Source organism: Orycteropus afer, unplaced genomic scaffold, assembly GCF_000298275.1.
Source record: "Orycteropus afer afer isolate SDZICR_OR568_19922 unplaced genomic scaffold, OryAfe1.0 scaffold00307, whole genome shotgun sequence".
Taxonomy (NCBI): Eukaryota; Metazoa; Chordata; class Mammalia; order Tubulidentata; family Orycteropodidae; genus Orycteropus; species Orycteropus afer.
This window is the reverse complement of record NW_006921894.1, coordinates 2,851,715-2,868,743: the sequence shown is the minus strand read 5'-3', so window position 1 is coordinate 2,868,743 and position 17,029 is coordinate 2,851,715. Positions and strand designations below refer to the sequence as shown.

The following is a 17,029-nucleotide window of genomic DNA, read 5'->3' as shown; positions in this document are numbered from 1 at the left end:
GCCCAACCTTCCTTCCGAGGAGTGGCTGGTGGGTTTGAACCGCCAGCCGTCTGGTTAGCAGGCAAGTGTCTTAGCCACTATGCTACCAGAGCTCCCAGCCAGAGGATAGAGACCTTATTGAACCCTTGGATTATTTAGTAGAGCCTTAGAATTAGGACTAAACTAGCCCTATAATAAAGGCTACTTGGGGCCTGCCCTAAGAAAATTTCAGAACAGTCCTAAGAAGGATCAGGCTAATACACAAGGAGATTTACTGCCAAAAAAAATACTTCAACAATCTAAGCAAGAGTCAGCAAACTTTTTCTGTAAAGGACCAGATAAGGCAGTATTTTACTTTTGGCAGTCACTGAGCTCTGCCATTGCAGTGCAAAAGCAGCCATGAATAGTAAGTAAACAAATGGACATGGCTGTGTTCCCATAAAACTTGATTTACAAAAACAGACCAAATTTTGCTGCTGTCTGTGGTATGCCAAACCCTGATCTGAAGAAGGACAGCAAAATCCAGACCAGCAGGGTTACCCATGCTAGACAAGTTTCAGTGGAGCTTCCAGATTAAAACAGACTGGGAAGAAGGACTTAGCAATGTATTTCTGAAAATGAAAACCCTTTGGGTCACAGAATGTTGCCTGAGATTCAGCTCACTTTGGATATGTGATCAGGAAGGACTGATTGGCAGAAAAGGATATCATGTTTGGATAAGTAGAGGGCAGTGAAGATAAGAGACACCATCAGTGAGATGAACTGACACACTACACTGGCTACAGCAATTTTTGGGATTCAAACATAACCAACAATCATGAAGATAGCATAGGACCATGCAACATTTTGTTTTGTTGTACATGGGGTCACTATGAGGTAGAATCAACTCAAAGGCAGCTAACAAGAACAGGTAACCTACAGATCTAAGAAGCTGAGCAAAACTCCAAACAGGAAACACAAGTAAATCACACCAAGTCACTTCATGATCATATTGCTGAAAATGATGGTAAAGAGAAAAATCATAGAAATAGCCACAGGAGAAAGATACATTACCCACAGAGAAACCAAAGAATTAATTGTCCTTTTCATTTGGACTAGTACAAGGTAGAGTCAATGGAATGACATCCTAAAAATACTGAAATAAGTTTCCCTTCTGTACTAGCAAAAAGTGACTCAAAAACAGGATTTCTTTGTGACTTATTTCTTTACTTTATACTGAAATTTGGGATGTGTTTTTGTTTGTTTTTAATGAATGGCTGTATGATAATTGAACCTATGATCTTTACCTTCTATATCACATTCTAAACAAGTAAGCTAAGCAGTTCAGCTCCAGGCCAGCATTCCTCAGGTACCTATACTTGTCCTGAAGTTGCCAGGTTCTGTTCTCATGGTACAGAAAACAGCTCTGAAGTGTACAGTGCTATAAGAGAGGGGTTGGAGAGATACAGTAGTGACAGTGCATCTGAAAAGGGCTATGATAATTTTCACCATTTGTGTTTGTATCTTATTTACTCCCAAAAGAATATAGTAAAGTAGATATTACTATTTTAGTTTTACTGGTAAGGAAATTAAAACTCAAAGTAATAAAACTTGCCCTCACAATTAGTATGGATAAACAAAAGATTACAGAAGTTAGAAAATACTCTTCATAAAACATTTAGAAAATAGAGAATATCCTAAAGAAACAATACTTAAAATACCCTGTTCTGTTATCCAGAAATAATTACCACTATTCACTTTTTGGGGAGCTCTGGTAGCATAGTGGCTAAGACACTTGCCTGCTAACCAGACGGTTGGCGGTTCAAACCCACCAGCCACTCCTCGGAAGGAAGGTTGGGCAATCCTACTTCTGTAGTGATACTGCCTCGGAAATCCAAGGAGGGGTCACTATGAGTCGGGGCCGACTCGATGGCACATAACAACAAAACAACAACATTCACTTTTTGACCTGCTTTCTTCCAAACTTTTAAAAATATAACTGAATTGAATATATGTATCTGCAAGATAATGCAGCTGATTAATTATAGTTCATCCTATTTGTGGTAGTTAAGGTTGTGTATCAACTTGGCCACAGTTTTGAGTGGATTTGGAGCTGGATTTTGTTATTCCCCATGATGAGATTGTAATCACCTTCACGGTGGGATCTGCTGTGAACACCTAATGAGTTAAGAGAAGTTGCCTTTCAGGTGTGACCTGTTTCCATTATATATGGCAAAGCTTTAAGAAAGGTCTCTACCTCTTTGGTACATCTGGATCCTGCATTTGGCCTACTCTTCATCTCCATCTCCTGGACTTGAACCAGTGGCCTGCCATGTTGCCTAGCAATCTTGGGATTGTGCCATTTTACCTGCCAACCTTGGGTTTGTCAGCCTTAGCAGCCAGCAGCCGTCTGAGTTAGGAGAAACCTCTAGCTCCAGTGGGCCTGGAATAAGAAACAGTGCTGAAGCCCAAGATCAAGGGATCTTCACCCAGCTCCTAGAGCCAGCACTTTAAATTTGGACTTCTGGCCTCCTAAACTTTAAGAGAAAAAATTCCAGTTTGTTAAGCTATCTGTGGTATTTCTATTATAGCAGCACTGGAGAACCAAGATAGTATTCAAAGTGTTTTTCACAAAATTGACTTTCCTTTAATTTTCTAAAGCAAATCTATTTGTCTATAACCAAACCCAGTGTAATGTTCATTGCAGTTATACATTCATTGCAATAAAGAATTTTAGGATTGAAATTTTAAAAGTTTGAGATCATATAGTTTATACAGGCTTTAATCCTTTTTCTCCCTCAGTGCATATCATGAATATTTGTGAAATTATTTGTAACACTCATTTTACCTTTGCATTATCAGGACAATTATATACTTTGATCTCTGGAAATGACAACATTAGTTGTAATAAATGGTGACCAGGTTATGTCTGACCTGAGATCACTTATTTAACTGGAATAGAAATGTATTTGTAATTTGACTATGGATATACGTATCTTGTGTGCTAGTAGTTAATGTCATACAAAGTAATGAAGTTAGTCTCCACTTTCCTTTCTTACAGAGAGGACCAGAGGGTGGTATTAAAACTATTATTTTACTCTCCATGTTACAGACTAGTAGTGAAGACACCATAGCTTCAAAACCACACCTCTGCCCTTTACAAGCTTGAACCCTCAAAGTAAAACCTTTTTTAAAACCACAGTAGAAGGAGCATTTAGGAACTAGAATATTCTGAGCTATCAAAGCTCAAATAACAAGGTTTTAGAGCCCCTAAAGTAATTGAGGACTATAGATTTTGATGATTTTAGCTAACAGCTTCTAATTTCTAATGTTTAGGTAGGATGAACTGTTCTGGAGACTATCCTAGTACTGTCAGTGACTTCTGAACCTACATATCAATCTCCTCTCCTCCAACTCTTAAGTCCTGTGCTTAGGAAACCAACCTACCTTTGTTTCTGTAACTCTATCAGTCATATGTTTTGCCATTGCATTTTTCTTACAGTTCTTACTTTTAGGACCAACAACAATAAATAGAAAAAACAATTTGTCTTGATATTTCTCCATCTCATTGCTGTCTGAGGCATTTAGAATAATAGGAGACTGTTTCGGAGTCACAAAGACCTAGACTGAGATTCTACTTCTGGTGGTCACTAGATAAATAACTTTGAGCATGTTGACTGTCTTCAGTTCCTTTAAACCCCAGCTGCCTTAAGATAATAGCTATTTCTAACATAGTATTTACTCTGTATCAAGCGTTGTTTTAAGCACTTAACCAACATTAACTCCTTTAAACCTCAGAACAGCTATAAGATGGGTTCTATTATCCCTCTTTTACAGATGAGAAACTTTAAAACACTGATTACTTAACTTGCCCAACATATATGGTAAGTGTCATAGTGAGAATTTGAATTTAGGTAATGTATCCTCATTACCATTGTGGGAAATTGATTCATTTATCAGATGGAGATAATTATAGTTTGCTCAAGATAATTATTGCTTCCTCAAGAGAGAATCTATAGATAAAATGCAATCCTATTCTGGATTCCATCATCATTCTTTAGAGAGATGGAAAAATAAATCAATAATTTCGTATGGAAAGGAGAGAAACCCCAGATAAAGCACTACTAAAGAACAACAGAGTAGAAAACCTCACATTTCCTGATCTCAAAACCTACTGTACATCCATAGTAGTCAGAATATCCTGGAATTGATGCAGCAATATATATAACATAGACCAGTGGGACAGAATTGAGATAATAGGAGTAAATCCATTGACCTGTGGATAGCTGGTCTTTGACAAAGGATCAAAATCCATTTGGGGAAGAGATAGTCTTCTTGACAAATGGTGCTGACAGAACTGTATGTCCATTTGCAGAAAAATAAAGCAAGATCCATACGTCACACCATATACAAAAACTAGCTCAAGATGGATGAAAAAGCTAAATGTAAAGTCTAAAACTATAAAGTTCATTAAAATAAAAATAGGGATAAACTTAGGGGCCCAAATTTATAACAAAAATAGTCTATCACAACTGAGAAGATCAGATGGAGATCAGTGAACAGGAATATACTCTAGACCAATTCAGCTGAGGATAATCTTGCACAGATACTAGTGATACAGAATAACCATAATCATTACAGAAGCAACAGAAGACAGACTTGGAGTAATCCCTCAGAGACAGCCAGACACCTTGGGAGAGAGAACCATCAGATCTGCGGACTCAGGACCATAGTATTGGGGGACACCAGGCTCAATTGGCACAAACATAATACATAAAAATCTTGTTCCACAGCCTACTTGGGTTAGTAGCATCTGGGGTCTCAAAAGCTTTCGAGTGGCCATCTAAGATGCAGCTAATGGTCTTCTCTTTACTGAAGCGAAGAAGAGTGAAGAAAGCCAAGGGCATTTGGAAACAATCAGCCCTAGGATATGATGGACCTTGAGACCAGAAGAACTAGACAGTGCCAGCCACTCAGGAAGGGATCAAAACTGTAGATCCTGGATAGAGTGGAAGGAAAAATGTGAAACAAAATTCAAAAACACAGTAATGACCAGAATTACTGGTCAGATGGAGTCTGGTGGGACCCCCAAAACTATGGCCCTGGATAAAAACTCACTCCCAAGGGCTGGCTCTCCGTCCAACAGGAGTAAGACTTACATGCAGAACAATCAGCCCAGGGCAATGCACCCACATACTCTACAGAGATACATGCCTTGGAGCATTCGGCCATGGGGGACCAGAGGGGCAGCATTCACATGGAGGAAAAGCTGGACAGACAGGCATGTATAACTAAGAAGGGCACAGGGATGGGGGAGGGGTTACTGGGAAGGGAGAGGAGGAGAGTGGCTTAGGGTTGGTGATGGTAATTGAGAAGTGAAACCAAATGTACATGAACTGTTAAATGAAAAACAAATACTGCTCTGTAAATTTGCACCCAAAGCACAATAAAAAAAAAAACAGTCTATCAAATATAACTAAAAATGCAGTAACAGCAGAAGATAAATGACTGGGACCTCCTGAAAATTAAACGTCTGTGCACATCAAAAGAGTAAAATGAGAACATGGAGACAAAAAATTTTGCAGCAACATACCTGACAAAGGACTAATCTCAAATTTATAGAAAACGTCAATAGCTTAACAAAAACAAACAGTCCAATTAAAAAATGGTAAGATATGAGTACAAACTTCACTAAAGAAGACGTTCAGGCAGCCAACAAACACATGAAGAAATGCTCACAGTCATTACCCGTTGTTATGTGCTGTTGAGTCGTACCTAACTCATAGCGACCCCTCCTTGGGTTTCCAAGGCGATATCACTATGGAAGTAGATTGCTCAACCTTCCTTCTGAGGAGTGGCTGGTGGGTTTGAACCGCCAGCCTTCTGGTTAGCAGTCAAGTGTTTTAGGCACTACGCTACCAGAGCTCCCCATTACCCGTTGTTGTTGTTGTTACGTGCTGTCGAGTCGGCCCCGACTCATAGCGACCCCTCCTTGGGTTTCCAAGGCAGTATCACTACGGAAGTAAGATTGCCCAACCTTCCTTCCGAGGAGTAAGTACCTGGTGGGTTTGAACCGCCAGCCTTCTGGTTAGCAGTCAAGTGCTTTAGCCACTATGCTACCAGAGCTCTTACTAAGTATATATCCTAGAGAAATAAGAGCCATAACATTTAATGTTGTTATTCGGTGCTGTTGAGTCAGCTCTGATTCATAGTGACCCTACATACAGCAGAATGAAACACTGCTTGTCCTGCAGCATCCTCACAATTCTTATGCTTGACCCAACATTGCAGCCATTGTGTCAATCCATATTCTTGAGGGTTGTCATCTTCACTGACCCTCTGCTAATCATGATACCTTTCTGCAGGGACCGGTCCCTTCTGACAGCATGACCAAAGTAAGTGAGACAACATCTGGCCATTCTCGCTTCCAAGGAACATTCAGCTGCACTTTTTCTAGGACAGATTTGTTTGTTCTGGCACACTGTGGCATTTTCAGTATTCTTCGTGAACACCACAATTCAAATCAACTCTTCAGTCTTCCTTATTCATAGTCCAGCTTTCACATGAATATGAAGCAATTGAAAATATCAAGGCTTGGGACTGTCATTTCAAAGTGACATCTTAACACTTTCAAGAGGCCTTTTGCAGCAGATATACCCAGTGCAGTACAACGTCTGATTTCTTGACTGCTGCTTCCATGAATGTTGACTGTGGATTCAAGTAAAATGAAATCCTGAACAACTTCAGTCTTTACTAAATATCGTGATGTTGCTAATTGGTCCAGTTGTGAGGATTTTTGTTTTCTTTATGTTGAGATGTAATCCACATTGAAGACTGTAGTCTTTCATTAGTAAATGCTTCAAGTCATCTTCACTTTCAGCAAGCAGGCAAGGTTGTGTCATCTGCATAGCACAATTAGTTAACTACTTGGGTTTTTCCTCCACTCCTGATGCCACATTCTTCACATAGTCCAGCTTCTCAAAGTTATTTGCTCAGCATAACAGATTGAACAAGTAAAGTGAGAGTATACAACCCTGACATACACCCTTCCTCATTTTAAACCATGTAGTATACCTTTATTCTGTTTGAATGACAGCCTCTTGGTCTATGTAGAGAATCCTTATAAGCACAAATAAGCATTGTGGAATTCGATTCATTGTAGCATTATCTATAATTTGGTCCACATAGTCAAATGCCTTTGCATAGTCAATAAAACACTGGTAGACATCTTGTATCCTTATTTTTCAGCTAAGATCCATCTGATGTGAGCAATGATATCCTTCATTCATATCCATTTTGAATCCAGCTTGCATTTCTGGGAGTTCCTTGTTACTATACTACAACCATTACTGATTTATCTTCAGCAAGATTTTATTTGCGTGTGATGTTAATGATACTGTTAGATAACTTCCACATTCTGTTGGATCACCTTTCTTTAGACCAGGCACAAATAACAATGTCTTCCAGTTTGTTAGCCATGTAGCTGTCTTCCAGATTTCTTTGCATAGATGAGGAAGTTCCTCCAGCACTATACTTGTTTGTTGAAACATCTCAGTGGGTATTCTGTCAATTCCTTGAGCCTTGTTTTTTTGCCAGTTCTTTCAGTGCAGCTTGGACTTCTCCCTTCAGTTCCATTGGTTCTTGATCATACACTACCTCCTGAAATAGTAGGACACTGGCCAATTCTTTTTGATACAGTGTTTCTGTATTACTTCCGTTTTCTTTTGATGCTTCCTGGATCATTTCAATATTTTGCCCATAGAATCCTTCAATATTGCAAGTCAAAGCTTGACTTTTTCCTTCAGTCCTTTCAGCTTGAGAAATGATGACATGTTCTTCCCTTTTGGTTTTCTAACTCCAGGTCTACATTTCATTATACTACTTTGTCTTCTCAAGCTGCCCTTGGAAATCTTCTGTTCAGTTCTTTTATTTCAGCATTTCTTCCATTCATTTTAGCTACGCTGCATTCAAGAACAAGTTTCACAGTCTCTTCTGACACCCATCTTGGTCTTGTCTTCCTTTCCTGTCTTTTTAATGACCTTTTGCTTTGTTCATGTATGATCTTAATGTCATCCCACAACTCATCTGGTCTTCAGTCATTGGTGTTCAGTGTGTTAAATCTGTTCTTCAGATGATCTTTAAATTCAGGTGGGATATAATCAAGGTAGTATTTTGGCTTGCATGGATTTACTTTAATTTTCTTTAGCTTCAACTTGGACTTGCATATGAGCAATTGATAGTCTTTTCCACAGTCAGCTCCTGGCCTTGTTTGGACTGATGATACTGAGCTTCTCCATCACCTCTTTCCAGAGATGTAGTCAGTCTTATTTCTGTGTATTCCATTTGGCAAGGTCCACATATATAACCACTGTTTGTTTATGTTGTTGAAAAGTATTTGCAATGAATAAGTTGTTGGTCTTGAAGAATTTTATCATGCAATATCTGGCATCATTTCTATCATCAGGGCCATACTTTGCAACTACCAGTGCACCTTTTTTTATTTTTTAAACTTTTGTACTCCAGTCACCAGTAATAATCAGTACATCTTGATTGTATGTTTGGTTGATTTCAGAGTGCAGAAGTTGATAAAAAATCTTCAGTTTCTTCATCTTTGGCTTTAATAGTTGGTGCATAAATTTGAATAGTAGTAGTATTAAAGGTCTTCCTTGTAGGAGTATGGATATTATACCATCACTGATAGTATTGTACGTCAGGATAGATCTTGAAATGTTCTTTCTGACAATGCAATACTTAAAAAAAAAAAAAAAAAACCTCACTGCCATCAAATTGATTTGACTTATAGCGACCCTTCCTTGGGTTTTTGATGCGGTAGCACTATGGAAGAAGATTGCCCAATTGTGTTCCTCTTCAATTTGTCATTCCCATTATAGTAGATCACTTCATTGTCTGATTACAAATGGCCAATACCAGTCCGTTTCAGCTTACTCATGCCTACAATATTGATCTTTAAGCATTCCATTTCACTTTTGACAACTTCGAATTTTCTTACATTCATACTTTGTACATTCCTTGTTCTGATTATTAGTGAATGTTTGCAGCATTATATCCCATCAGGTCCCAAAGGCTTTACTCTGTCCACATCATTAAGATCACCTCTACTTTGGGAAGACAACTGTTCTCCAGTCCTATTTTGAGTGCCTTCCAACCTGAGTGGCTCATCTTCAACACTGTTTCAGACAGTGTTTCACCTCTATTCATGAAGTTTTCCAGCAATATATCAAACAGTGTTTCACTGCTATTCATAAGGTTTTCAGTGTCCAATTCATAAAATTTATCAAAAGTGGATGGCTGTGTCCTTCTTCCCAGTCTTATCTTCATCTGGAAGCTTTGCTGAAACCTGTCCACCTGTCCATGGGTGACCTTGCTGGTATTTGATATACCAGTAGCATGGCTGGTAGCCTCACAACAACATGCAAGCACCACAGTGCAACAAAGTGACAGGCAAGTAACAGGTGACACTAGTACATATATGCATATCCATATTCATTGCCCATTATTAGCAATAGCAAAATAGGTGGAAGCAATCTAAGTGTCCATACATACCTGAGTGGATAACCAAACTATGGTACATAGTATGTATGTAATGGAATACTATACAACGTTAAAGAATAATGCATGTGCAAAATAACTCATAGTGTGGATTAACCTAGAGGACATTATGTTGAGTGAAATAATTTAGTCATAAAAGGACAGATATTGTATGAGACCACTTTTACAGAAAATGAAGAAAAGGTTTATACACAGAAACATTCTTTGATGGTCATTAATACATATTAACTCGGGTGAAGAGAAATGAGTATACAATAAAGAGGACAGCACAATATGACCAAAGCAAAGGAAGACACAGAGTTGCACTAGAGTAAAATGATAAAGGTAAATACTGTTACGTACACAATCCTATATTAACAGTTGTAACAGTAATCTATGAGTAGATACATAGATACACAAGCTGAACAGATATGGAAAGGCAAATGATTGTATACCCATGAGAAAGAGAGAGAAAGTGTGTGTGTGTGTGTGTGTAGTAGTGGATATTTTCTACATATGTCTTTGTATGTGCTGCAAATATATGTATGGATGTAGTAGAGCATATAAGGGGCAAACTGCTGAAAAGTTCTTAGCTATAACCAAACATCTTGAGGGAATGAGTCACTGGGCTTGGGGGCTTAGGACCACAGTCTCAGGGGATGTCTGTGTCAGTTGGCATAACATAGTCCACAGGGACAGTGTATATCCTATTTTGGTGAGTAGTGACTAAAGTCTTAAAACCTTGCAAGTAGCCATCTAAGATGCAACTATTGGTCTCTCGCTGTCCGGAGCAAAGAAGAGTGAAGAAAATAAAGGTTCAAGGGAAGAATTAGCCCAAAAAACTATGGACCACTTGGATCCCAGTCTCCATAACCCTGAGACCAGAAACTAGATTGTGCTTGGCTAGCACTACTGATGCTGTGTTTGGGATCACAGAAGGTCCTGGACTGAGTAGGAGTGGGGGGAAATGTAGAACAAAATTCAAAATGATAAAAATATACCAGACTTGATGGTCTAATAGAGACTGGCAAATCCCCTGCGACTGTGGCTCTAACCCTGGAACTGAATCCACACCTTGGGATCAATTTTCAGCTAAACAATAGGTCTATAAAGTGGATGATAACAGCAGGAGGAACATACTCCTCAGAACAATCACTATGATACCAAAATCATAACACTTGCCCTAAAACAAGCCCAGGAAACTGGAAAAAAGTATGAATGGTAAGGCGGGATCCAGGAAGGAAATGGGGAAGAATACTGTTAACATTGTGTGGGTAACTAATGTTATGAAAACACAATGTGTATGAATTGTTGAATGGAATGCTAATTTGCTTTATAAACTTTTCACTCAAACTACAATAAAACATTAATAGGGATTGAAAATATGCAGACAATGCTTAGCACTTAATTGCTCAATAAGCAGTATTTGTAATTAGCAGTTTTATTCTTCCTCCAACTATTCCATTCTCTTCCCCAGTTTTCTTTCACTGCTTTAGATTATAAATAACAAGGCTGTTAATGTGTCTCACTTTGCTGTGATGGTGTAGAAGATCACTATCTTCTAAGATAGGTGTGGGCATAGATCAGAACCTGCCTCACACAGTACAGCCAAGGATGATGAATGGTTTTCATGCAGCCTCAGTATGAGGCACAGGTGGCACCACAGGGCTCCTTGCCCTGTCCCCACAGATAGAAGAGGAGACCCGTGGTAAAGGGAAATAGTAAGTGATCTTAGGTGTCCCATCTTCTTGCTTACATCCTGGCAAATACCACTAAAATAAGCATCTTGTATCAGTGGAACAATACTGAATTATTTTATTTGTTGCAGCTGTTCTAGAGAAATCTCAATGGCAGTTCTGCTGAAATTTGTTTCTGAAGGAGACAATATCCCAGATGCATTAGGTCTTGTTGAGTATCTTAATGAATGGCTTCAGATCATCAAACCACATGTAAGTTTTTTTTAAACATTGTTTAAATCTCTGATTTGATGATGTGTTCTTCAACTTGCATGTTTTATCCTATGGAAGTTGACCAAATAAATGAAGTTAAATAAAAACATATCTTTACATAAATTTAGTTTAAGCTAAACTTTTTAAAAGAAAAAGGAGACAGTTGACCAGTCTTTTACTTACTATTGTTTTATTAAGGTGAATAGTACTTGCAAAAATGGAAAATCTGAAATTCTTCATTGTTTGTGCTCCATTAGTTATATCAGACAGATTCTTCTAAAATAAGTCGTTTTTGGAGTTCATGTTTGTTTGTTTGTTTTAAAGGAAGCACATAGTATTTCTTATATGACCAGTGTTATAGCTATTCAGTATAAATTATGGTTAAGATTACTTTTCTACTACACATGGATAGCAGCATCCATACCTGGGAAATCAGCCTTTAGCCTTTAAGCATAAAAGAAGTAACCTAGTGCTGTTGTGTGTGGTAGGTAACTGACTTGTTAATAGGTGCTTTTGTGGCAAGTAAATTGATACAAGCCATACAACATAGTGGCTTGTTTTTGTTTTCTAAACCTCTACTTTTTAATTTGATGTTACTTAGTAGACTCCATGTGGAACCCTTCTGGTATATTTGTGATTTGGAATTGAAGAAATCTATCTTCAGTTGTCAGGAAGACATAAAAATTTATTAGTTTGTTTTTTCTTACCAATAAAACCTGGCTGAAAGTGCCAGGATCAGCTAGAGAAGGAAGAGTTTTATAATTCTTACGTGTTAAAAGGAGACTTAATGCTAAAATTTAAAGATTAAAGTACTTTATTTTTAAATTACAGATTGATGGTCCCACAGCATCTGCCTTGCCATGGAAAATACCAAGTTCTTGGAGATTACTCTTTGGCAGTGGTCTTCCTCCTGCACTTTTCTGATCTGGTTTCAGTTTTATACCATGTCTCAAGATACTTACCACCAGTAAAACTGTTAAACATCCTATACAAAAATTTGTACTAATCATGTATTAAGAAATAGTTATTTTTATAGAAAATCTCTAAAAAAGGATTAATAAAAGGTCATTTTTTCCATACCTTTCATCATATAAAACAAATGTAGATTTTGTATAATGTTCAAGTAATTTTGTCTAAAATGTACCCTTTTTTTTTTTTTTTTTAATTCAGAATCTATTAGTTTTCTGTGGCTTCTGTTACAACACACACTCTGGCTTAAAACAACTCAAATATGCTCTAGTTCTGAGGTCAGATGTCCAAACTCAGTCTCACTAGGCTAATAATGTCAAGGTTTCAGGCAGGGCTGGTTTTTTCTGCAGAGAATAAGTTATCTAGGAGAGAATATGATTCCTTCCAGTTTTCCTAGATTCATACTTTGTTCCATGCTCCAGTTATTAATTACTGTTTGCAGCTGTTTTTTCCCATTTTGAATCATGCCCCATCAGCAAATGAAGGTCCCAAAAGCTTTACTCCATCCACATCATTTAAGGTTGAGTCCTTTGGGGAAACGGTTCTTCCCCAGTTGTATTTTCAGTGCCTTCTGACCTGACGGGCTTATCTTCTGACACTGTATCACAGTGTTTAATGGCTATTCATAAAGTTTTCCAGTATTACATCAGACAGTGTTTCGCTGCTGTTGATAAGGTTTTCACTGGTAAATTCTTTGCGAAGTGGATGGCCCCATCCTTCTTCCCAGTCTTAGTCTGGAAGGTCTGTTGAAACCTGTCCACCATGGATGACCCTGCTTGTATTTGAAATACTAGTGGCATAGCCTCCAGCCTCACAGTAACACATAAGCCACCACAGTACGACATACTGACAGATAAGTGAGGGCTTTTACTATTGTTGCTATGTGCTGTTGAGTCAGACCCAACTCATAGTGACCACTCCTTGGGTTTCCGAGGCAGTATCACTATGGAAGTAGATTGCCCCATCTTCCTTCCGAGAAGTGGCTGGTGGGTTTGAATCGCCAGCCTTCTGGTTAGCAGTCAAGTGCCTTAGGCACCACGCTACCAGAGCTCCCAACTACAGGCATAAAGGGATACAATTCAATCCATAACAAGGGGCTTCCTCTTTTTCATTGACCTCTACCAATCATGATACCTCTGTAGGGACTAGTTAGTCTGTCCTGAAACATGTCCATCATGAGTAAGACAGAGATTCACTGTTCTTCATCTGGTATGTTCATCTGTAATAGCCCAATGAAAATTACCAATGAGCAGAGCATATTGTTCATATTAGGTACTCTACATGCATGTACTTTTTAAATACTTGTCATTAAGGGAGCAGAAACCAGCACAGATAAATGGCACGTGAGAGGGGAAATGATACAAAATTAAGGCTAAGGAGCAGAGGCAGAATTGGGTGAAAGGAAGCTTTGTAGCTGGGTGGTACCAGGGGAGCAGACCAGCTGAAATGGGTGAGCAGGACTGAATACCTACATAGGGTCTTTTTTTAGGTTTCTACTTCTAAGCAGGTACATTAGCTCATCTGTCTCCTGGCCAGCTGTGGTGGTTATATTTGTGTGTCAACTTGGCTGGGCCTGGTTGAGTGGCTGGGCAGCTGGTAGTAGTTATACCCCCTGATGGGACTGGTAATCAACTTCATGCTGGGATCTACCACAAGCAGCTGAGTAGCTGCCTTAGGGAATGTGGTCTACTTCCTGTATATAAGCAGAAGCCTTGGGGAACAGTCTGTAGCTTATGACACGCTTGGACCCTGCATGTAGCTGTGTCGTCGTTCAGCAGTCTGCCGTGCTCTGCTGACCTTGGGACTTAAAATGAACTTGATTTAATGGCCTGCTGTGTGATTTGGTAACATCGGGACTGTGCCTTTTTACTTGTCAATACTGTGCTTGGCAGCCTCAGCAGACAGCAGCTGTCTGAGTGAAGAAAAGCCTCTAGCTTCAGTGGGCCGGGAGCTGGAGGCAGAGCCGAAGCCCAAGGTTGAGGGGCTTTCACCCAGCCCCTAGACCCTGGCACTTTGAACTTGGACTTAAAGTCTCTAAATTGTAAGAGAATAAACTCCTGATGGTTAAGGCCATCCCATTTATGGTATATCCTTGTGAGAGTGGCACTAGGTAACCAGAACACCAGCCATCTGGCTGTGCTAAAAAATTTTGGTAGAAGTTTTATTTTCCCATTTCCAAATGTTAGCTGCCCTTGACAAAGAGTTTCATTAATTCTCAGATTTAAAAAAAAAAAAAATCAAATATTTATTTAAAGTCTGGTTTTGGCACTGATATCTCCAAATTTCCCAGGCCTGGGTAAACTTGCATGTGAGTTTGTTGTTGTGTTGTTATGTCTGTCAAGTTGGACCTGACTCATAGCAACCCCTCCTTGGGTTTCTAAGGTGATACCACTACAGAAGTAGATTGCCCAACCTTCCTTCTAAGGAGTGGCTGGTGGGTTTGAACCGTCAGCCTTCTGGTTAGTAGTCAAGTGCTTTAGGCACTATGCTACTAGAGCTTTAGGAGGTGAGAAATAAGAGTTTGAGTGTGTGGAGATGGTGCTGTTAGGAGGAATTGGGGCACTGGAGATGCCCCAATACAAACCTGCTCCCACCTGGGCCACCTTGTCATTCAAGACAGCCAGGCCAGTACCAGTTGCATCCCACTTGCCTGTCTGTTGGCATGAGTCCCAATTCAGGACATCTAAGGGTTAGTGCACAATGCATCACCTAGAGGCCTTATCCCCCTGGGGCCCAGCGAAGCAAGTAGCTTGCTGACAGTCCAGCTGGGCCATGCAGAACTACCCAGTGTCCTTGTCCTGCTTATTAGAAATGGATCCTGAGGGTGTAAAAATATAGACGATTAGAATTTCAGGGAGATGATAACCTGAGTTCCATATTAATCTTGTTCAATTTAAACATTGCCTTACTCTGCTACTTATAGCCATAATCATATAAGAATCCTGTCCCTGCAACCACATTCCTCAGATCCTAAAACCAAGACAGGAACAGTTTGCTAGACATGGCAATTGCAGTCCTTAGATCATAGAGACTAAAAGCAAGAGACACTGCAAAAGAAATAATGCAAATATAAATTTACTGCTTAAATGACCTTTCCTAATAACAGGCCATTCTCGAGATGTCTTCCAGCTCACTGTCTGTGGCCAGCGTTAACCAGTTTTGGAGTCTGTGCACCTCTTCCCCCTTCTTTGCCACCTGATGAACTAAGATGGCCAATCCAAGATGAAACCAAGACTTGAACCAAGGGCAAACAGCAGACTGCATAGCCTGAAAGAAGCTGAGGAATTTATCACAACCTTGTTCTGTTTCCTGACCTTCACAAAATGGTCAGGGTTTTATAAATACCTGCCTACACAAGGTCTATTGAAATAAAACCACGGCCTTAAAAAAAACTACTATAAAAATCCCTAGCCTCTAAGTCTCAGGGAGACACACATGGCATTGCTTCTGTACCCATGTGTCTCCACCTTGCATGGTGTGGTGATTAAGTTTGTGTGTCAGCTTGGCTGGGCCTGGTTGAATGGCTGGGCAGCTGGTGGTGGTAGTCCCCATGATGAGACTGGTAATCAAGTCCATGGTGGAATCTACCACAAGCAGCCTTAGGGATGTGGTCTGCTTCCTGTATGTAAGGAAAAGCTTTGGGGAACAGTCTCTAGCTTATGGCATGCTTGAACCCTGCAAGTAGCCATGTCGTCGTTTAGCAGCCTGCCATGCTCTGCTGACCTTGGACTTAAATTAATGGACTGCCATGTGGTTTAGTAACATCGGGACTCTGCCTTTTTACTTGTCAACCTTGGGCTTGTCATTCTCAGCAGCCAGCAGCTGAGTGAAGAAAAGCCTCTAGCTCCAGTGGGCCAGGAACAGGAGGCAGAACTGAACCCCAAGGCTGAGGGGCATTTACCGAGCCCCTAGAGCCTGGCATTTGGAACTCAGACTTAAACCCTCCAAATTTTAAGAATAAACTCCTGTTTGTTAAGGCCATCTCATTTGTGGTAGATTTCCTATCACAGCAGCACTAGGTAACCAGAACACAAGTTTACTATCTGCTTATTATTTCTGAGCTTCAGCTGACTTTCTAGTCATTATTTCAGAACCCAGTCTGCAACGAGGGCATACTATGCAGGATATATAAGTACCCACTGTCTAGTAAATGAGCACAGACAGGAGGTTAAAAAGAATAGAAAACGGTTTCTTAGGTGTCATGGCAAGTAAAAGCTTAGTTACCTGAGAATCAACTAACTAGATCCTTAATTTAGTCAGAACAGAAAATCTGACTACACTTAGGAAAAAGACAAAAGAAACTGGTATCAGAGATTTAGTTTAAAAAAAAACTTCCAAGATCTATAGTGAAGTTTTCATAGAAATAGCTTCAAATCTTCAACATTTTACTAAGTTTTCTCTGAAGAGTACTATACACTGATATTCCCTCACAGAACACTGAATTCTTTTTTTAAAAAATTACCTGAATGTGTGTGTGTATATGTATATATACTTAGGAATACTTTCAGAAATTAGAAATTCTTCTCATTAGGAATAAGAATGTTATCCAGAGTAGCTTATTCATGGAGTAGTTCATGTATTTGACCTTTTACATACTTATCCAA

The 17,029-nt window shown here is 39.4% G+C and overlaps 1 protein-coding gene across 1 annotated transcript in view; it reads left to right on the top strand.

Annotated features, from left to right (window-relative positions):
* The window catches only part of PSMG2 (proteasome assembly chaperone 2), a 55,832-nt gene extending 43,452 nt beyond the window's left edge, over positions 1-12,380 (top strand). The window contains exons 7-8 of the mRNA XM_007951674.2: positions 11,336-11,456; positions 12,288-12,380. Of these exons, the coding sequence (XP_007949865.2) occupies positions 11,336-11,456; positions 12,288-12,380 (214 nt within the window). The remainder of the gene's footprint in view (positions 1-11,335; positions 11,457-12,287) is intronic.
* Positions 12,381-17,029: the final 4,649 nt, after the last annotated feature.